General features: G+C 36.8%; 1 protein-coding gene across 1 annotated transcript; it reads left to right on the forward strand.

Moving 5' to 3' along the window:
• The first annotated feature begins 22,619 nt into the window (after positions 1–22,619).
• LOC131151342 (agamous-like MADS-box protein AGL62) lies at positions 22,620–23,018 on the forward strand. Its single transcript, XM_058102584.1, has one exon. It carries the CDS (start codon positions 22,620–22,622, stop codon positions 23,016–23,018), a length of 399 nt encoding a protein of 132 aa, XP_057958567.1.
• The last annotated feature ends 571 nt before the right edge of the window (positions 23,019–23,589 follow it).

Here is a 23,589-nt window from a genome sequence, read left to right on the forward strand (position 1 = left end):
TCCCCTTGTAGGTTTCCGCAAACATTTAATCAAAACGTACTTTCTTTTATTAAGAGTCTTCTTATTATTCTCAGTTCTTAACTTCAGCTACCTACACTTTACATTCACACAACAAATTATATATGCTGAAAAAGTAAAGAGAATAAGGAAGGAGAGTGACACCATGTTTTTTTTTACAAGGATTGGCTTATCCCTAGTCTACGTCCTCACCTTTGGCAAATACCTCCAAAGGATTCCACTATACCGTTCCTTTTTGGGAGCAACAAATTGTTACAAGCAATACCCCATGCTTAAGCACTCCTTCACTAGGCTAGAGCAACGCCCTTCCAAGTGATACCCCATACTTGATGGCTCCTTCAATAGGCTAGAGCAACGCCTCTCCAAGAGATACCCCATGCTTGGTTACAATGATCCAATAGCCCTGAATCGTCAAGAGCTACAAGAACAAGAACAAGAACTTGTGTACAAAAGATGCTCTCAGATAGAGCTTATTAGTACAACTATAAGCACAAAATATACTTCAATATAAATCTCAATGTAAAGAAATTGAAGCTTAACTTAAACCTATTACCGATATAATCTTTCTTTGAATGAATGATTCAGACATTAAAGCTCAATTTCGGTGTGAGAAGATTAGCAATAACTCAGTTAAGAGAATAGCAAGATGTGAGTAAGATAGCCTTTGTGAATTGAGAGCACTTGAGAGTATGTAGTTGCTGAAAATATTTCTTAGTGATAAAAATCTTTGTTTTGGGAACAATATATAGAGTTTAAAAAGTTAATTCCTTGTTCCCTAAGTTTACTTGGAGTGTTTGTCAAGTTTGCACAAAGTTGGGAGCTTAAGAAACCAATTTTTGAAGCTTTCCCATTAGCAATTTTTAAAAATATCTCGAGTGGCAGTCGCCTATCACGTATGGTCAAGCACCTATCTTAGTTAAATTTGAAAGTCAGAATACTATTAAGTACCATATTTAAGTACTATTGGCTCTCTAATGTATCTGGCCAATTGTACAGGGCCCAACATTGCATTTGCCATAAATCTACTAGCAAGATATAACTTTGATCCTACTTTATGACACTAGAATAAAATTAAGCACATTCTATACTATTTGAGAAGTACATCTGATTTGGGTTTATTCTACTCATTTGATTCCAAATCTAAAATAGTAGGATATGGAGATGCTGGATATCTATCTGATCCTCACAATGCTAAATCTCAAACTAGATATGTAATTATTTATGAAAAAATTGTCATATCTTGGAAATCAGTAAAGCATATGAATATAGTAACATCCTTCAATCATTCTAAAATACTAGCTATCCATGACGCTAGTAGAGAATGTGCGTGGCTCATGATTACGCGCTTAAACTACATAATTAGGTGCTTTAATTCAAGCATTGAGGCTTATATTTTTAATTAAATATCAAATTACTCTCAATAAATTAACACCGTGTCCTATTTATAATATTTGGGTTTTATTCAGTAATATGTGAACTTTTTATATTTTTTATCGTAGAGCAACTATTGGAAGCTAAAAACCGATGGTACTTCGCAATCTGTGCATAACTCTCTTGTCTGAGCTCTAATTAAGGTGATTCAAAGTGATATAAAAAGTTGAGAAAATTATCCACAACCTTTGTTTTTTGTGTTTTGAGAGTTATTGACTGTATCAAGGTCGAAATTGGGCTTGAAGCTTCTACACCTACACAACATAAGGAAGCATGTGGGCCATGAAATAAAAGTAAATTAAAGGAATGGGCTAGGCCTTGTAAGTGCATGGGCCATGCACTAAATGTGGAGGATGCACTGGGGCTATTTAGATAAAAAGGGCTGCTATGAAAGGGGCTTGAGGGCAGCTGAAAACAATAAAGAAAAGTAAAGGGGCATTCCGCTAATGAGGAAGCTGGGCTACCGTGGGGATTTTGTGGGCTATACATGGTTGGAATAGGAGATTAATTTAGGTTTCTTTTTGGTGGAATAAGCGAGGGCAGCATGGCAGGATTGGAAGAGGACAATAACAAGTCCATATGTAGCATTGAAGGGAGGAGGCAGCGCTGCACGCAAAGACTCTCTCCATTCCTCCAACACACCTTCTCTCTCTCTCTCTCTCTCTCTCTCTCTCTCTCTCTCTCTCTCTCTCTCTCTCTCTCTCTCTCTCTCTCTTTCTTATATCTCTCTTCTTCTCTCTTTTCTTAGTTTAATGTTAGATTTATTATCATTGTCAAGATTTTATTTTTCTTTAATTTAAAGTTGAGATTATTAATACTTTTAGTTTGTTTAAAGTTTCCGTTAGAATTTTTATTATTCCTTTTTTCATTGTTGAAGCTTAAATTCTATTTGGGTTATTTTTTAAGTCAGTTCTCAATATCATTCTTGGAATTAATTTTGGTTTCTTGATTGTGTTAAGTTTAAATTTAAGTTAGTAGTTAATTAATGAATTTATGGTTGAATGTTTCACTTGCGTAATAAAGTTTTCGTTTTTAGGCTTTGGTATGAAATTTCAAATGTAGGTTTTATTCCCTGTCTAAATGGTTAGATGTAGGATTATTTTTCCACAGTTAATTTTGTTACCACCCATTTTAATGTGCTTGTTTCCTATTTATTTAGTGCGTGTTAGGTTCATAAATTAAATTTCACGTTGTTTTAATTTCTTCACAAAATCTCGAAAATCCCAGGAAATTAAATCTGAACTACATTCAGTAAATTTTTCTTTTCTTAATTTCTTTTGGAATTACACGAGTTTGAAATTAAAATGTATTCCCTGAGGAGACGATCTGGCCCTTGGGCTAATTATTACATGGCTAAACTCCTATACTTGGGATAACTTCCGAGCTACTCATTTTTCGAGTGAGTCAAATTTTTGACGTCGTTGCTAGGGATTGTCAGTTTTAGTTTCAAACTTGTATTTTTCCCATTATTTTAATTTTTCTCATGAAAAAAAAAACAAGAAAAAAAAATTTTAGTTCTGAAAAAATATATATGTAGCATGCACGCTTATGAATTTTTTTGCAGCCCACACGAACCACACAACCATCTTGCATCATATTGCCTGAGAATGCACATAATTTTAACATTAAGCCTAAAATATTTGTGATACCTCAATTTTATGGGATGGAGTGTGAAAATTCGTATAAGCATTTAACTGATTTTGAGCTTGCATATGTTACATTCATAGATGGGGCTACTACTAATTATGCAATTATATTGCATCTATTTCCTTTTTCATTGAAAGACAAGATAAATACGTGGCTTAATTCTCTTAGGCCTAATTTTATCTCTTGTTGGGCCGATATGCAAAACAAATTTCTGCATAATTTTTTTCCCTTATAGAGAACTCAACGTTTGTAGGAACAGATCAGTCGATTCATGCAAGGAGTTGATGAGACATTTCATGAAAGCTGGGAGAGATTTAGAGATCTGGTTAACATGTGTCCTCACCATGGATTTGAATCTTGGTGCCTGGTCAACTATTTCTACACTGCACTGACTCCTGAATCGAAACAATTCATTCATACTATGTGTTCAAGATATTTCTTTGACAAGGAGCCTGATGGGGCATTGGATTTTTCGGATCATTTAGTTGACTTGCTCAGCAGTGGAACACTAGGATTAACAAAAGACCAATTGCAGCTTAACCATTGCAAGCAGTACATGGTGGAGAGTGGTATGAACTGAAAGATGATTTTTATGTTGAGGCATGTTTGGCTAAACTCACGAGAAGAGTGGAGGTTATGGAGATGGAAAAGGAGAATATTACAGAGCAACTTTGGAATCAACTTTCCCAGTCCTATGCACCCCCTTATCAGTCATCATATCATCAGGCTACCTTTCAACATCAGTATCAGCTACAATAGATTTTTCAGAGCTATGCACCTTCAGGATTTCAATCTATAGTAGCACCTACTATATCAGAGAAGTTTCTTGAGGATGCCTTTCAGCAGTTCATGCAGATTCAAGCCACAACTAACAATCAGTACACAAAAGCCATAAATGAATTGTAGGACACCATTAATGAGAGGGGGCAGTTGAATATCTTAGAAAAAGGGGAATTTCTGGTAGAACCTCAACCTAATCCTCAAGAATACAAGCACCAACAACAACAAATACATAATGTCTCTCTTGAGACAGTGGAGGTTGTTTTTACTTTGAGAAGTGGAAAAGAAGTTTCCCAACCTAAGATACTCATCAACAAGCAAACAGTTTTCTCAGCACCTAAAGTTACAATTGAGATAGATGAGGTCAAAGAAAACGAGCCCAAAATTGAAGTCAGATAAGGTGGAGACCAAGACCAGTGAGGTGTACCAACTTATGGCACCTTACCCTCAGAGATTGATAGTTGTAGAACCATCACTCCCTACTGGAGTAAATGTCATGGAGTACAACGCTGAAGTAGATGCCCGCAATGGTATGGTGATGGGTACACTCGATAAAGAGGGTGAGCAGAATGGTGAACGTTTAATTTTCAAGGAATCAGGTAAAAATTTTAATGTTGAGGTTTTTGAAGAAGCAAAGGTAATTTATTTGACAACTTTGCCTCAAAGACTGGCTCTTAAAGAAGTGAATTTCCTGGAAAATATGCTGAATAAAGATCCTTTCTTGTTAAAACAAGGAAGGCAATTTGTACATGTTTTTTTCTAGTACCTTAGAATGTATTGATTTATTTGAGGCTAACTTTTTGTGCAGGTAACAAGATAGATTCATTGTGGCAACTCAAATTTGGAGACTCGCCTATTCAATTTATAGACCTGCACCTTCCAGATGAAATTCCTCTAGAGCCTCCACTAGACAGACTGTGATATTTTTTTCCCTTTTTTTTTTCCATTTTGTTTTACCTTATTTTATTTTTAGTTAATTTTTCCTTAGTTTTAGTTTTTCTTTTCCCTTACTTCTCCACCCAGGTACGCTCTACTTCCCCTATGCTTTCACATTGAGGACAATGTTCCACTTTAGTTTAGGGGGGAGATGAGAAATTACATTGAAAAAAAAAATTTGAATATTGATGATTAGGCCATGATTAACATTGACTTATACCCTTCACATACTTGCATATAACCTAGGAGTTACACACTTAAGTTGTATAGCGAGTTATTTATGTGTAGTCTCTCTTTATATGGTTTATCTAGGAATTGCAATTCCATGAAGATTGACTAGTAGTTCATTCATGTTAATCAGACTATATAAACTCTTGTATTTACACGGTTTCTCACAAGACTAAATAGACACATTCATGTGATTCATTGCACATAGGGGTCTTTATGAGCACTAAGAGAACACCCATGGGGACTATGACACCTTGTGAGGTATCCTTGAGCTATTTATTGTCCTTTAGAGTCTTAAGATCAAATCAGAATTCATAGAACTCAGTTCTCTTTTCTTCTGATGATTCTTTGTACACTAATCTCTATTTTTGACTTACTAGCCTAGAGGTGGCATCTAGTGGGGGGATAGAAACCTAGGTCTTGTAGCCTACTCAAGATGTGAAGGTCGTGCCACCCTTAGAGATAGACTTAATTCATGGACTACTGTTCGAGCTTAATTCACATGAGTGGTATGAAGACAACAAAAGAAGGGTAATGATTGTCCTAATTGACCAAGAAAAGACAGAAATTGAAGAATGAATAGAAGAAAGAATAAGAAAATTAGAAATGCACATCAAATGGAAGATTGATACCTACTCTGATCCACTGAAATGCATAAAAAGTCATGGACACGACACATGTTCTCCACATATGAAGACTCTTTAACCGCTTAATGCTTCATATGTATCCACGCCATGTTTGTGAATAAGTTGATTTAGGGTGGTCTTGGTTGGATATGGCGAGTATGTGAGAAGATGTTAGGGTGAAGGACCCAACACCTTACAGATAGGCTAGATCCTTTTCAGACTAATCCACTTCATACATTTAGCGTTTGTTTCTTGCAATATGTGGGATGTTTGATCACGACACTCCTCCTTACATATGATGAGTGACCCTGTCCTTAATTGAGTGTTTTTGAGGGTATACTAGTTAGGCTGAGTCAAAATGACTGTTACATAGGTGTCCCCTGGTATCCTGGGTGTGACGATTCATACATATTACACATACCTCGAGATTTTTTCCTATTTATACTCGGTTTTATATGACTACATTAACTTTGAATTGTACTGCTAGTTAACTTCATGTGATTATACTGTTCTTAATGGTCATATAACGATAAGACTTGCATGAATGACTTACTTTGAAGTTGCGTGCATTGTATATGATGAGTTTGTGTGAAATTTGGTTATATTCTGTATGTGAAATGGTATGGTTGTGTCGCATGTGCCGTCATTTCATGTTTATTGGAGTTAGTATTTGTGGGTACCACCCTGGCATTCATTTACGTTATTTGTTAAAGACTAGCAAAACATTAGTTGATGGGTGTGATTACACACTTAAACTGCATAATTAGGTGCTTTAATTCAAGCATTAGGGCTTATATTGATGATTATGAAATCTTTGCGAATTTGTTATATCATATAATTATTTTTCCTGATTATACTAAGCGCTAGCTCTCCTCCATTTGCATACTAAATTTTTTTTAATGTAACTTGTAGGATTCGTGGTTGTCATAACATCAGCACGATACTATGCATGCATGCACTACAGTCGTCAGAAGCAACTTTTGACTATTTTTTCTAATTTTTATTGTTATTTGAACAAATGAAGTTTTTGTATTTTAATTTGAAATTGTATTAGTATTTGTATTTGAATTTTGAATATTTTGAAATAATTTTTGTTATCTTAACATATGTTATTTCTTTACTTTAATTGAATTTGTTTTTAAATTCGAAATTTTGAATGATTTACAAATATTGTAGTAATTATGGTTTCAATTTATGTATTCAAAAATGTAATTACTTATTTTTATATAAGAATTGATGATTAAAAAAAATTAGCATTTAAGATTTTTTTTAATTTTTTTAATTATTAGTGAAATCCGTCACTAATACCCTACTATTAGTGACGAATTTGAATCCTTCACTAATGCTAGGGTATTAGTGACGAATTTGAGTTGATCCATTCTAGAATTTATAGTGACGATATTAGAATTTTAGTGACGGTTATGATTTGTCACTAATACTCTATTATTAGTGACGAAATATTAATTCGTCACTAAAAGTTAGTAGTAACGGTACATATAGAAACTATTTTAAAACCATCACTAATACCCTAATTTTTTGTAATGAAAGATGATGAAGATGAAATTGACATTAGAAAAATGCTTAGATAAATTATCTATTGAAAACAATGCAAGTGAAAATTTAGAAGTAAATGATAAATCATCTGAAGATAATGAAAATGAAATTCAGGAGTTGCCTAGAGATTGGAAATTTATTAGGAACCATCCTATAGATCAAATCATAGGTGAACTATCCCGTGGTGCAGGCACAAGATCCTCCTTGAAGAACCTAGTGAGTCATTCTACTTTCTTGTCCCAAGAAGAACCTAAAAGTATTAAAGAGGTTATAGAAGATGAGTTTTGGGTGATGTCTATGCAAGAAGAACTTTATCAATTTGAAAGGAGCAAAGTGTGGACCCTAGTTCCTAGGCCTAATCATCATACAATTATTGGAACCAAATGGGTATATATAAATAAGAAATATGCGAATGGGGTAGTAACTAGAAATAAAGTTAGACTAGTTACCCAAGGTTATAATCAGGAGGAGGGGATCGATTTTGATAAAACATATGCTCCTGTTGCTAGGTTAGAAGTCATTCGTATGCTACTTGCTAATGCTACTTTTAAAAATTTTAAATTGTTTCAAATGGATGTTAAAAGGGCTTTTCTAAATGGCTATATTAATGATAAAGTATATGTAGAACAACCACCTGGTTTTGAAAATCATAAATATCTAAATCATGTTTACCGGTTGTCTAAGGCCTTGTATAGATTGAAACAAGCTCCTAGAGCTTGGCGTGAAAGGCTTAGAGGTTTTCTACTAGAAAATGGGTTTACCCGGGGTAAGATTGATACTACACTTTTCATCAAATCCAAAAATGATGATATGCTCCTTGTTCAAATTTATGTGGACGATATCATTTTTAGAGCCACTAATGATGAGTTGTGTAATGAGTTTGCCAAATGCATGCAAAGTGAATTTGAAATTAGCATGATGGGTGAACTTAGTTTCTTCTTAGGGTTGCAAATTAAAGAAGCTAAATATGGAACTTTCATATGCTAATCAAAATATATCAGGGACTTGCTAAAGAAATTTAATATGGAAGATTGTAAAATTCTTGGTACCCCTATGGGTTATTCCATTAAACTTGATAAAGATGAGTAAGGAATCCCTGCTGAGGTGAAATTATATCGTGGCATGATTGGGAGTCTCCTATGTAATAACCTAAAAAAAAAAAAAATAGAATAATAATAATGGTTATTTAGTTAGCATCAAAATGAAAGTGTTTCTCTATTAGGATCCTTGATTCCATGTTTGATGCCTAAGAAAGACCTTGTCTAAATTAGCGCTCAGAGACCATTGCAGCTCAGTCGCTCCCTGGAGGTCGGCTAGGTCAAAATGGAATTTCATAGGATAAAACAGGGTGGACACTATTTATATACGTAAATAAGTACATAAAATAATGTTTTGACTGACATAATTTGTAGAAATATATGATAAAATAATAATAATATAAGTATCATATGTGGGGCCTACAAGACTATGTGGGGCCCACATGAGTCCCGAAACCGTGTGGAGATTTAAATGAGTCTCGAAACTGTGTAGGGCTCATAAAATCGTATGAGGATTATTGGAGTTACCTAGGATCCACTTGGGTCTCAAAGTTGTGTGGGGCCCAAAAGACCATGTGGGCCTAAATGAGTTTTCAAAATTCAAATTTAATATTTTTTCAAAAATAAATAATAAAATAAATAAATACTAAAAATAGTTTAAAAGTAATAACAATGATAATAATAATGATTAAAAATAAATAAAATAAATAAATAAATAATTAATTAAGTAATTAATTAAAAATTAATTAAATGGGAGTGGTGGCAAGCACTCCCACATGGCCTCCATCCCCATCCCATACTTTTCCCATACCTAGCACATCCCTTACCCATTCTTTAATTTAAAAAAAAATTATAATTTCACCCCTCTCCCCACACTTTTACAAATTCCATTTCTTCTCCAAAATTTTCCTATAAATAGGAAACTCTCAACCTTTATTTTTTACAACAATTTTTCCAAGGAAGAAAATGATTAGTGAGTGAAAGAATTAGTAGTGGAAAGAGAATTTTTGAGTAATTTCTCACTCACCCACTCCTTCGGATCTCATTTCTTAGAGCTAGTTATTGTTTTTGTAGCACAAGGTAAAAAAAGAGATAAGTAAATTTGATTATGTTAGTTTTTTTTATTTAAAATTAATACCCGAATATATTTTATAAGTAAATTTCAATTATGTTAGTTAGTTCTACAAAATTTTTATGAGTTTATTTTTACGCATATTTAATTATACTAGTTCTATCTTTATATACTTGCATCTATTTTTGGGTTAAGAAATGTTATAATCTGCTCGGGTAAATTTTCAGCATTTCTTTCTATTAAAAAAAATTATATATATTTTTAACACAAAAATTGTATGGCATAAGTTTATTTTTACGTTGCATTTTTCATGAAAATATGAGTTTAAATGAGATTTTCATGAAATTATTTTAAATTGCATAAATTATAATAAGATGGTTTTAAAACCCCTTATGGGAAAGCAAGTTCAAAGTTAGTGATGCTCGGTACCGCAACTTAAAGTTTAAATGGATCAGAGTGCACCCACACTGTAAACAGAGTGATTATTTATGTTAGTGGATTTCTCCTGAGTGCACACCTAGTTCTGGACCAGGATTTAATAAGAAAAATTTCACTTAATGTTTACATACGTTGATTTAGTTTGGTCAACCAGCCAACTAAGTCCAGTCTTCGGACCACACAACCCAATAATGAGGGTAAATATGACTTACGGCAAACAGGCCTAAGGGTGGTTTTTACAATATATATTTATACATATTTAATTATATGTATAGAGTTATTAATGATTTGAAGGAAAAGTATAAGTTTATATGAAAAGGACCATTCTCGTGCCTAAATGACGATTTAAAGGAAATGTATAAGGAGAAGTATATGTATGTATATAATTAAATATTTTTGTAGTTTTAAAGTTAAAATTTTAATTTAACGATCACAGTATATGGTTATTAAATTTTACTGTTATAGTTGATGGTAAAAGTTTTATGCAGAAATTTTTAGATTTACATTTATTTTAGAAGCAGTTTTAAAGTTATAGTATTGAATATTATTTTACAAAATTTTAAAAAAAAACTCATTTTGGCATCACACTAATAATAATCTTATTTACTTACTGCGCATCGTCTCACCCTAATCATATTTTTATTTCAGATAACTCTGAAAGGTATGTCGGAAATCAGGCTTAGCAAGCATGCAGGTGGGGATAGAAAAAAATAAGGATTGATTAGAAATATTAGTATGATGCCAGATATTTATGCTTGTGTAATTTTTCTTCTTTTGAAATAAATGATTGTAATATGGATAATTAGCGCTCTGGTTTAATAATAATTGAGTTTATTTACTTCCGTTGTAAATCAATGATAAAAAGTAAATATCCCAGAACCTTCGGGGTTGGGGTATTACATTCTATATCTCACTGCTAGTAGGCCTAATATTATGTTTAGTGTGTGTATGTGTGCTACATTTCAGGCTACACCTAAGGAATCCCATCTAATAGTGGTTAAACGAATCCTTAGGTATCTAAGTGGAACTATAGAGTTAGGCTTATGGCACCCTAAGCATTCTACCTTTGAGATTGTGAGTTATACTGATGCTGATCTTGCCGGTTGTAAGGTTGATGGAAAGAGTACTAGCGGCACTTGTCACTATTTAGGACAATCTCTCTTTTTTTGATTCTCCAAGAAATAAAACTCAATTGCCATATCCAAAGCCGAAGCAGAATATATTGCGGCTGGAAGTTGTTGTGCTTAGACTCTTTATATAAAACAACAACTTATGGATTTTGGGTTGCACTATGATACAGTACCAATTAAATGTGATAATACTAGTGCAATCAATATCTCTAAAAATCCTATCTCACATTCACGAGCTAAATACATTGAACTTAGACATCACTTCCTTCGTGATCATGTGCAAAAAGGGGATGTGGCTCTTGATTTTGTATGCACCAATGAACAGTTGGCGGACATTTTCACTAAATCACTTCCAGATGATAGGTTCATACAAATTAGATGTGAATTGGGGCTCATGCATAGTAGAGATGCTTCCTAGATATTTCATAGTTTGCATAAATTCAGGGGTAGCTTTCAAATAAATTTTACAAGTCTAACAACTAATATAACTGTTGATATCTTGAATTGGCTTAGACTTTGTGAAAATTGATTATTGTTTGTGATGCATAATTCTCATATCTGCTGCATGATGATAATGGTATTTATGTTTTATTGTATTGATCATACTAGAACTGTTTGAGTTGCCTAGTTGTGGATAAATTGTTAGGATTTATAAACTCAAGAAAGGTCATTTTTACACAGGAATTTTCAGGAAATGTCTTATTTTCAAATGGCATGCTACCAAAATTTATAAAAATTCCCAAACTTCTCTTGTATACAAATGATTATTTCCAATTCCCTTAAAGCTATAACTTTTATGGTCCCTTTTGCCGTTGCCAAAAGCGAGAGATGAAGAGGCAAAAAATTGGGTTAAAATTGGGATGCACTTAATGCATATTGTTAGGGGGAGCCTTCTAAGGTTATACCCATATTTTTTGCATGATGTATTTGTCATCATCAAAAAGGGCGAGAATGTTGACTTTATAGGTCATGCCCGGTTTTGATAATGATAAATACTTGTTGTATTTGATGGGTGTTTAACGATATGTGCAGGGATACAGCAGGGACCCGAACCGGGACCGGGTCAACACTTTGACCATTGCCCGGCTCAATATATTCCACCCGGTCAACCGAAGTCCCTAGGAGTCAACAAATTGACCTTACGATCGACCATGCCCAAATTGCATGCCAACGCCCTAGTTGACCGAGTTCCCATATGTGAGAACTCAATGCTCCAGTCGACCGTACTAGTTAGTTCTAAACGTTCGTGGTCGACCGAACCGCGCTAAAAAGGAAAATTGCCCTAGAACCTCCTTGACCAGTCGACCAAACTTCTAGTTCATTTCTTACCCGGACGACCAAACTTGCACAAACTTGGTCAACCAAACTTCCTTCAGTCAACAGGTGCTCTAAGGTTGCCCTATTATTTTTACCGTGGTAAAAATATTTAAATGGGGTTAATTTAGTTAAATTGTATTAAAACATTTATAATAATTTCATATGTGTCATGAAAAAATATATTTTTGGAGAAGTCTATATATACCCATTTGGAATAATTAGTAACAAGATTAGCAAACTTGATTAGAGATTTTTCTCTGAATACCAAAATCATTCTCTCTCACTTCCAAGTATCCTACACTCATACTTACCTTGCCATATTGCCAAAAATCCGTTTGTAAGTTTGAATTGAGTGTTATTGTCCTATAGGTTTGCTCTCTCAAATTATGATTGTTTGATATTATTTTGTTTGAGACCAAGACCTCAAGTTTTCTTAGGGGACTTTATTAATAAGTCTTTCCTAAGAAGACTTCACTTGAGCTTCTGAGTATTGCACTATGATTGCAATATCTTAAGAAGTTCCTATTCAATTTTGGTTGCTAAAATCTTTTCAAATCATTTTCAAATATCTAGTGTGTTTTATTTTGAGAAAATTTCTTGAGGAGATATTTGTTTATGTTATAAAGATCTTTGTTGCGGTAATCTAGCCCGGCAAGGAATTGATTGTAAAGGTTGAGGTCAGCCTTGTGCTAATTGACCTGGTTTGTTTAGGTGTCGCTCCACCCATTTAAGTGAGCATTATAGTGGTAATCCTTGTGCTTGTTAGCCAAGGTGGGGAAGTAGGCAATTTGCCAAACCTCGATAACATTCTGCGTGTTACTGCTCTTTACTGCTTTCTAGTGCATGCATAGTTAATTAAATTGTGTTATTTAATTTCTTATGCATATTATAATTGATTTACTTTACTTGCACTAGATTGTCCATAGGGTTTTGAATATACTGCTATTAGGATACCAACCTAGGGTGTTAATTTTAAAAGTACCAATTCACCCCCCTCTTGCGATCATAACAAAGCTAACATATATATATATATATATATATATATATATTGTAAAAACTGATTAATACTGTCCACAAGAAAAATCCCCGACGATAACCTAAATCATACTCATGGAGCCTCATAAACAAACCACTACCAGAAACCCCACTATTTCGTTTCCCATCAAACAAAGCCCCCATTCCCATTGCATTCGCCTAAAAAAACTGCATCGGCACCAACGTTGGCAGTTGGTTGACCACCTTATTCACCAATTGCTTTTCTAGTACTTGCTTTGCCTGCAAGTTCCTTTTGAGCTCATCCAAGACCACTTTCAGCTACTCGAACTGCCGCAAATCGAGCTCCTCCACCGGTGTTGTAATGACCTGGAGGAATTATAGTATTTTAAATAATGATAAAGAGGGGGAAAATAGAAGTTGGAAGGGAAAAGAAAGGGGCAGCAAGCCTCGTTGATGAGAAAATACCGAGAGAGGGTTTTGGGTGACTTTGAATTTTATCAACAAGGAGAGTTCATCAACGAGTTGTCTTCATTACCTCGTCGATGAGGTGACATAGCTCGTCGACGAAGGTCACATTATAAATAGTACTAAAAGCCAATTTTGGGTAGATTTCACGTGAACAAACTCTCCCTCTCTCCTCCCTTCGATTTTCCACTCTTCTCTTTAAGTTTCTGGGCTGGATTTTTCGCCTGTTTGATGATCTGAAGCCACCACGACACTCCTAGGCGAATTCTCTTCAAATCTGCTGGAGTGGATCGTCGGTGGGGCTGAGTTGGAAACCATTCCAAATTCAGGGTAAGGCTTTCTACTCAGTATTTGGCTTTACTATAGTTGTAAGAAATGTTATATACGATAAAACACTGAAGTTTAGTTTTGGGAAATATTGTTTTCAGGATGTTGAGCGGGAAACCCTGTGGATGCAAGGTGGATTATTTTAGGGGCTTTTTAGGAATCAGGTAAGGGAATAAACTAAGTCAGTAATTTTATGAAAATGTATGTATGATCTTACAATATTTGCTTTCAGGAAAATGAGTGTATATATATGTATGTAAATGTTATGTTGGGAAATACTGTGATAAATGGTGATGTGTTTAAATATACCTAATACCCATTTTGTGTGGCATGAGTAAGATTTACTATGAAATACTGTTTTCTGAGAATATTTTTATATGATATGCCAGCGTACGGGCCAAGCTATTAAGGTGATTGAGCTGGCGTACGAGCCAAGTCTTTTATTTGTTATGTAATGTGGCGTACGGACCGTGATTGATAAACAATGAAATGCCAGCGTACGGGCCAATGATTTTTCACTTTGTATATGAAATGTGACATGATGATAGTGAATTGACAATTATTACTATGGAATAATGATGTATCATGGTTTGGAATATGATATATTGTATCAGAACCTGTTTGGCTTGGTTTAGGCTTACACTGGACACAGTATCATAGCTATGTGGTCACATTGATCGTGATATTTGTGTTATCCTTATCATACAGGGCAGCGTGAGGATGGATAGTCGATGTGGTTATTGAAGTGTTGGTGCCCTGGTGTACAAGCCAGTCTGGCAGACCCATCGTACTTGTAGAAATTAATTTTGACTTGGCAATGGTCGGCCAACCATTGTAAGGTCCCGCCTTAGGGCCACACAACCCAGTCATATGGGGGTAATATGTGACATTAGCCAGCTAACCTACCAGGGTTGTTTTCATATTATTATCATTATAAAAGATGAATTATGTTTATGAAAACTCAGTATGTTCGGTTATGCTATGATTATACATGTTTTCTCAGAAATAATATTGACAGTTTTACTAAATATGTTTATATATGCTTTTATGTATAACACAAAATACTCATGTTGCCACACACTGGTATTAGTTTATTTTCCCTTACTGAGAGGTGTCTCATCCCAAATTATTTGAATATTTTAGGAGCCACGGATAAGAGAGCGGATAAAACTCTGCTAAGATAGATATCGCTAGTCTACCCTTTTCTGAAGGGTAAGTCTTTTTGGTAGGGTCAGATGGATGTTGTGAGAAACGACCCTAGGACTGGTCTTTGGAGATTTTGAAAGTTGTATTATGGATATAGTAAACTCTAGTTTTGTATTTAATGATATTTCAGGATATATATGATTTTATTTTTTCCTACTGCCTAGGCTTTCGCATTGTATTTTTGATATGTCCCTGGTACCCACGGGTACTAGTGGATTATGATCTGCAAGATTTATTAATTTGAAAAAAAATGGTAAAATAGGCAGGTCGTTACAGTTTGGTATCAAAGCTTAGGTTGCTAGGTTTTGTAGACTTTAGAATGCAGCATAAACGATACTAGAGTATAGGAAATGATTTAAGGATTTGTTCTACAGTCTAGAGGCAATTCTTCCGTGGTGGTTTCTGTGTTTTTCCTAGGGTGACGATTTCAAGAAAACCATAGTAAACTATTGTCGGGTTGTGTTCCTAGAATATAGAACTGGATTTAGGAATAGGATGGGGTTATTAAGATAAGAGACTATATAGGGTGAGTGAAATATTGGGAATAGGTATCTAAATCATGTTTATTGTTTTTCAGGATGGACTTGGAGGAGGTAGTGCCCATGCAAGTGGTAGTGATGGAGTAGAGCTCTCGACTGTAGGTGGGGCTGATTCTAACGCAATTTTACGTAGCGTGGCTCAGCAGGTTATGGCTGAGATCGCCAGGAGCTCTAAAGAACAGGGAGGTCTATCTGTAGGGCATGGGTTTACGAAGATGAATCCTTCGGCCTTTTCTAGAGGAATCAATCATGTAGCCACTGAGAACTGGATGTAGGAGATCGAGAAGGTCCTAGTTGTATTGTAGTGTACTAAAGAACAGAGGGTCCTCTTCGCCACCTATAGATTGACAAGAGAGGCCGAGAGATGGTGGAATGCTATAAGGCTTTTGGAGCAGTAGAGGACTACACCAATAGCCATGACTTGGGATCGATTTAAGGAATTGTTCTTTGATAGATATTTTCCAGCCACGGTTAGGGAAGCTAAAGTGGAAGAGTTCCTAAATCTGAAATAGGGACAGCTGTTGGTACAGCAGTACGCGGCGCGATTTATAGAGCTCTAACGATTCGCTCCTTATATTGTTCCTAATGAGATTAAGAAGGCAAGACAGTTTGAGAAAGGTTTGAGGCGAGGTATATTCAAGTAGGTGGTAGTGCTAAAGATACAAGACTTTGCTAAGTTGGTCAATAGAGCAGCTTTGGCTGAGATTAGTGAGCATATGGATGCAGATGAGCAGGGACAGAAGAAAAGATTTGCGTCATCAGGCTTTCAGCAGGGTTCTAGGTAGGGTCAGTGTAGGAAAGGAAACTATGGTAGAGGACAGAGGTAGGTTGTTGGGGGTCATGAGGTGCAGGCAGTGTAGAATCCTCCTGTCTGTTAGACTTGTGGGAGGAGGCATTGGGGCGAGTGTCGACTGGGATGAGTTATCTGCTATCGTTATGGTAGGCAGGGGCATTTGATACGTGATTTCCCTATACCACCAGATGGTGCTCCAGCTCCCAAACCACACTAGGGGGCTATCAGGCACCACGTGGGGGCCAGTAGAGGAATACAGCTCCAACCAGAGTTTTTACTTTGATTCCGGGGTGATGCTGAGATAGTCGGCGATGTGGTGAGAGGTATGGTTAGCATGCTATCCTTTAAAGTTATTGCATTATTTGATTCAGGGGTTACGCATTCGTTTGTGTCCTTAGAGTGCATTAGATTTTGTGGGGCAGAAACACAATTATTACATACAGGGTTGTTGGTATCTACACCTATCGGGTCAGCGGTGAGGTGTAGTTGGGTGCTTCGAAACTGTCCTGTTGATATCCAATGGAAGACTTTGTCTGCTGATTTAATAATGCTGGATATGCACATGTTTGATGTCATATTTGATATGGATTGGCTAGCAACTAATTTTTCCAGCACAGATTGTCATGCACGAGAAATGATATTCAGACCTCTGGGGAAAGCAGAATTCATGTTTGTAGGATCGCGAGTGCAATCCCCGCCTCAATTAGTTTCAGCTATCCAGGCCAAAAGACTACTGCTGAGTAGTTGTCAGGAGTCTGTAGTAGTTGTGAAGGAAATGTCAGAGAATGAATTAAACTTGCTAGTATGCCTGTAATGAAAAAGTTTATAGATGTTTTCCCAGATGGGTTACTAGGCTTGCCACCTGATCGCGAGATAGATTTTCCTATTGATCTACTTCCAAGTACAGCGCCGATTTCTAAAGTACCTTACCAAACGGCGCCAGCGAAACTAGCAGAATTAAAGAATCAACTGCAAGATTTGCTGGATAAAGGCTTTATATGACCTAATGTATCTCTGTGGGGAGCTCTAGTTCTATTTGTAAAAAAGAAAGATGGGTCTATAAGGATGTGCATAAATTATCCAGAGATTAATAAAGTGATAATCAAGAACAAGTATCCTCTACCTCGTACAGATGATTTGTTTGATCAGCTCCAGGGTACACAGGTGTATTCGAAGATCGACCTCAGATCGGGTTATCCTCAGGTGAAAATGAAAGCAGAAGACGTATTGAAGACAACTTTCAGGACTAGGTATGGGCATTACGAGTTCCTTGTAATTCCGTTTGGTCTAACAAATGCTCCTGCGGTATTTATGGATTTATGAATAGGGTATTTCACCAATATTTAGATTAGTTTGTGGTTTTTTTAATTGATGATGTACTGGTCTATTCGAGGAACTATGAGTAGCATGAGACACACTTGAGACAGGTGATGTAGACGTTACGGGAAAAGAAGTTGTACGCAAAGTTTAGTAAATGTGATTTCTGACATGAGAAGGTCGTGTTTTTGGGGCATGTTATTTCTGGAGATGGAATTTCTGTAGATCCTAGTAAGATTGAGGCGGTAGTGAATTGGGCTAGACCAAGGAATATCTAGGAGATTAGGAGTTTCTTGGGGTTAGTTGGGTATTATCGTCAATTCTTGAAGGGATTTTCAGCATTATCAGGACCTCTAACACGTCTGACTAGGAATAATGTTAGAATTGAGTGGGACGATAGCTGTGAACAAAGTTTTTAGGAACTAAAGTAGAGGTTAGTCACAGCACCACTATTGATCATCCCATCAGGGGGTGAGGGTTATACTATCTATAGTGATGCATCCTTGAAGGGACTTGGCTATGTATTGATGTAGCATGGCAGGGTGGTGGTGTATGCTTCTAGATAGTTGAAGATGTATAAGAAGAACTACCCTACCCATGATCTTGAATTGGCTGCAGTTGTACACACATTGAAGATTTGGAGGCATTACCTATATGGCGAGCGGTTTAAGATCTTTTCCGACCATAAGAGCTTAAAGTACTTTTTCACTCAAAAGGAACTGAATATGAGGTAGAGAATATGGTTGTAACTTATTAAAGATTTTGACTGCACTATCACTTATCACCCAGGGAAAGCAAACGTGGTAGCTGATGCGTTGAGCAAGAAGTTTAGGGAACCAGTGTTGGCGGTTATGGAGATCCAGTATCCGATCGTGATGGATCTGGAGAGACTCAACATTGAATTAGTTGAAAGTGGTTTTCAGGCTCACATTGCCAGTTTAGTGGTGCAGCCTACTCTGCAAGAGAGGGTTAAAGTCGCCCACAAGGAAGATCCAGAGTTAGCAGAGGTGATAGACAAAGTACAGAGTGGTCAGGGGGAGGAATTCAGTATTGCAAATGACGGGGCTTTGTAGTTTCGTTCTAGATTATGTGTTCTTGCTGATGTTGACATCAGAAAGACTATTTTGGAGGAGCCTCATAGATCATTGTATACTGTCCATCTCAGCAGTACAAAGATGTATAGGGATCTACGGGAATCGTACTAGTGGAGTGGTATGAAGAATGAAATTACCGAGTATGTGGCCTAGTGTTTGACGTGCCAGAAGATAAAAGCTGAGCACCAAAGGTCGGCAGGGCAGTTACAACCATTATTTATCCCAGAGTGGAAGTGGGATCATATATCTATGGATTTTGTGATAGGACTGCCAACAGCGTTACATGGTCAGAATGTCATCTGGGTGATTGTTGACCATTTGACTAAGACTACCCACTTCTTGCCTATCAAGATCAGCCGCTCCTTTAATCGTTTGGCAGAGATTTACATTCAAGAGATAATTCGTCCTCAAAGAATGCCAGTATCTATTGTGTCAGATCGAGACCCGCGTTTTCACGTCACATTTTTGGAAGAGTCTGCAGGAAGCACTATGGTCTCAGATGTCTTTAGCACGACATTCCATCCTCATTCAGACGGGCAGATTGAGAGGATGATACAGATATTAGAGGATATGCTCCGAGCGTGTGTACTAGATTTTGGGGGTAGTTGGACTCAGTTCATGCCGCTGGTGGAATTTGCGTATAATAATAGTTATCAAGCCAGCATTGGCATAGCACTGTTTGAGGCACTTTTACGATAGGAGATGTCATTCTCCTTTATTTTGGAATAAAGTGGGTGAGTAGCGTGTAGTGGGACCAGAGCTTGTTCAGCAAGTGCGTGATAAGGTTCGTCTTATCAGAGACAAAATCGGTGTAGCTTAGAGCCGAAAAAAGAGTTATGCAGATAACCATCATAGGAATTTGGAATTTGATGTTAGTGATCATGTATTTCTGAAAATAGCTCCATTAAAAGGGGTTATGCGATTTGGGAAAAAGGGCAAACTTAGCCCTAAGTTTATCAGTCCATTTGAGATCCTAGAGAAAATGGGGTCGGTAGCTTACAGGCTAACTTTGCACCCTGTGTTATCCATAATTCATGACATGTTCCATGTATCTATGTTGAGGAAATACGTCCCAGACCCTTCTCATATTATTAGTTATGGAGAGTTGGAGCTTAGCGATTTGCTAGCTTATGAGGAGGTGCTGATACAGATTTTTGATAGGAAAGTGCAAGAGTTATGTAACAGGAAAATTCCTCTAGTAAAAATTTTGTGGAGGCATCATACAGTGGAAGAGGCTTCCTAGGAGTCCGAGGAGCAGATGAAGCAGAAGTATCTGCAATTATTTCAAGAAGCCTAAGTGGTTAGGTAATATTTCTTTTTGCAGGTACATGTAATAGTTTAATTAGTAAGTGATATCTTAGTTTTGGGGGAATTTTATTTTGTTTATGTAATCTCCCAAGACTCTGAATATAACCACGGTATTCCTCTTCCATAAGTGAGGGTAGGTAATAAAATAAGTAGATCATTTTTCTTTAAGGGATGATGAACTATATGAATAGAAAATTTTGAGGAAAAAATTATTATAAGAAAGGGAGAATGTAATGACTCAAAGAAATTATGGTATTTTAAATAATGATAAAGAGGGGGAAAATAGAAGTTGGAAGGGAAAAGAAAGGGGCAGCGTTTGTCGACGAAGTTACAATTGGGCTCGTCAACGAGGATGCATCTTGTCGACGAGAAAATACCGAGAGAGGATTTTGGGTGACTCTGAATTTCTTCAACGAGGAGAGAGTTCATCGATGAGTTGTCTTTATGACCTCATCGATGAGGTGACATGGCTTGTTGATGAAGGCGACAGTATAACTAGTGCTAAACGCCAATTTTCGGCAGATTTCACGTAACCAGACTCTCCCTCTCTCCTCCCTTTGGTTTTCCACTCTTCTTTTCTTGTTTCTGGGTCAGATTTCTGCTGGTTTTACGATTTGAAACCACCACGACACTCCTAGGAGAATTCTCTTCAAATCTTCTAGAGTGGATCATTGGTGGGGCTAAGTTGGAAACCATTCCAAATTCAAGGTAAGGCTTTCTACTCAGTATTTGGCTTTACTATAGTTGTAAGAAATGTTATATATGATAAAATACTGAAGTTTAGTTCTGGAAAATATTGTTTTTAGGGTGTTGAGTGGGAAACCTTGCGGGTGCAGGGCAGATTATTTTAGGGGCTTTTCAGGAATCAGGTAAGGGAATAAACTAAGCTAGTAATTTTATGAAAATGTATGTATGATCTTACAATATTTGGTTTTAGGGAAATGAATATATATGTATATTTTATGTTGGGAAATACTGTGATAAATGGTGATGTGTTTAAATATACCTAATACCCATTCTGTGTGGCATGAGTAAGATTTACTATGAAATACTATTTTCTGAGAATATTTTTATATGATACGCCCGCGTACGGGCCGAGCTACTAATATGATATATCGGCGTATAGGCCGAGCTACTAATATGATATGCCGGCATACGGGCTGAGCTATTGAGGTGATTAAGCAGGTATACGGGCCAAGTCTCTTATTTGTTATATAATGTAGTGTACGAGCCATGATTGATAAACTATGAAATGTCAGCATACGGGCCGATGATTTTTCACTTTGTATATGAAATGTGATATGATGATAGTGAATTGATAATTTTTACTATGGAATAATGATGTATCACAGTTTGGAATATGATATATGGTATCAAAACCTGGTTGGCTTGGTTTAGGCTTACACTAGATACGGTACTGTAGTTATATGGTCATGTTGATCATGATATTTGTGTTATCGCTGTCGTGCGGGGTAGCGTGAGGATGGATAGTCGATGTGGTTATTGAAGTGTTGGTGCCCTGGTGTATGGACCAGTCTGGCAGACCCATCATACTTACAGAAATTTATTTTGACTTGGCAATGATCAGCTAGCCATTGTCAGGTCCCACCTTCGGGCCACATAACCCAGTCATGTGGGGGTAATACATGACATTAGCCAGCTAACCTACCAGAGTTGTTTTCGTATTATTATCATTATAAAGGACGGATTATGTTTATGGAAACTCAGTATGTTCGGTTATGCTATGATTATACATGTTTTCCCAAAAATAGTATTGACAGTTTTACTAAATATGTTTTTGTATGCTCTTATGTATAACACAGAGTACTCATGTTGCCACACACTGGTATTAGTTTGTTTTCCCTTATTGAGAGGTGTCTCATCCCAAATTATTTGAATATTTCAGAAGCCCCGGATAGGAGAGTGGATAAAGCTCCGTTGAGATAGATATCGCTGGTTGACCATTTTCTAAAGGGTAAGTCTTTTTGGTAGGGTCAAATGGATGTTAAGGGAAACGACCCTAGGACTGGTCTTTGGATATTTTTTGAGTTGTATTATGGATATAGTAAACTCTGGTTTTATATTTAATGATATTTCAGGATATATATGATTTTATGTTTTCCTACTACCTAGGCTTCCGCATTATATTTTTGATATGTCCTTCATACCCACGAGTACAGGTGGATTATGATCTGCAAGATTTATTAATTTGAAAAAAAAAAACTGGTAAAATAGGCAAGTCGTTACAGGTGCCTCCCACCAACATTGTGCCTTTGCCTTTCTCACAACCAGCATGGCGTCTCCACACTTCTTCTCCCCCTCCGGCTGGCTCTGCAGCTGCATCAGCTATGTGTTAACTCATGCACGCTGGCGTTGCGGTGCGCCTCCACCAACTAGAGCGTGGGGCTGCAATCTCTGCAGAGGCGAGCGGGGTGCAGTTAAAGAAGCGGTCTGCGATGGACTTGACGGACGGGTGGCCAAATATGACGAGCGACAATAACCTCCAAGTCACTTTCTCAAAACATAGAGTCAGTCTGTTTAAGAAGGCCAGTGATCTCTGCACCCTCTGTAGCGTCGAGATTGCTATCATCGTGTTCTCACCAAAGAACAAACCCTTCTCCTTCGGCCACCAATCCATCAAGTCCATCGTAGACCGCTTCCTTAACTGCGCCCCGCCCACCTCTGTGGAGACCCATGGTGCCATGCTCCATCTGGTGGAGGCGCACCGTAATGCTAGCGTGCGCGAGTTTAACACGTAGCTGACGCAGCTGTAGTGCCAGTTGGAGGAGGAGAAGAAGCGCAATGAGTTTGGTGATAGAAGGTAGCATCAGTTGGTGGAGAACCATCCGACAATATAAGAACTTCGATGCAAGAGGTCTTGGATGCAAGAGGTAGAGACAAGCTTGGTAGTGGCCATGTTAACTCGATGCAAGAGGTCTTGGATATATTTCCTTTGAGATAAAAACAAACCATTAGAGGTAAAGTGAGCTTCAATCCCAAGAAAATAAGAGAGATTACCAAGATCCTTAAGAGAGAATCATTTGGAAAGATTGGCGATGAAGGCAGTCACATGATGAGTGGAGGATCCAGTGAAGATGATGTCATCCACATAAACCAATAGATAAAGAACGGTGTTAGAAGAGTGAAGCATAAACAAGGAGGTGTCCAACCGAGAGTTGGTGAATCCTTCTGATATAGGAATATTGCGAAGTTCACAGTACCATGCATGAGGAGCTTGTTGAAGCCTATATATGGCTTTGCATAAGCAATCGACAAGATCAGGAAGATCTGGGTTGGTGAAGCTAGGGGGTTGGTCAATGAAAACTTCCT

Source organism: Malania oleifera, chromosome 3, assembly GCF_029873635.1.
Source record: "Malania oleifera isolate guangnan ecotype guangnan chromosome 3, ASM2987363v1, whole genome shotgun sequence".
Lineage (NCBI taxonomy): Eukaryota > Viridiplantae > Streptophyta > Magnoliopsida > Santalales > Ximeniaceae > Malania > Malania oleifera.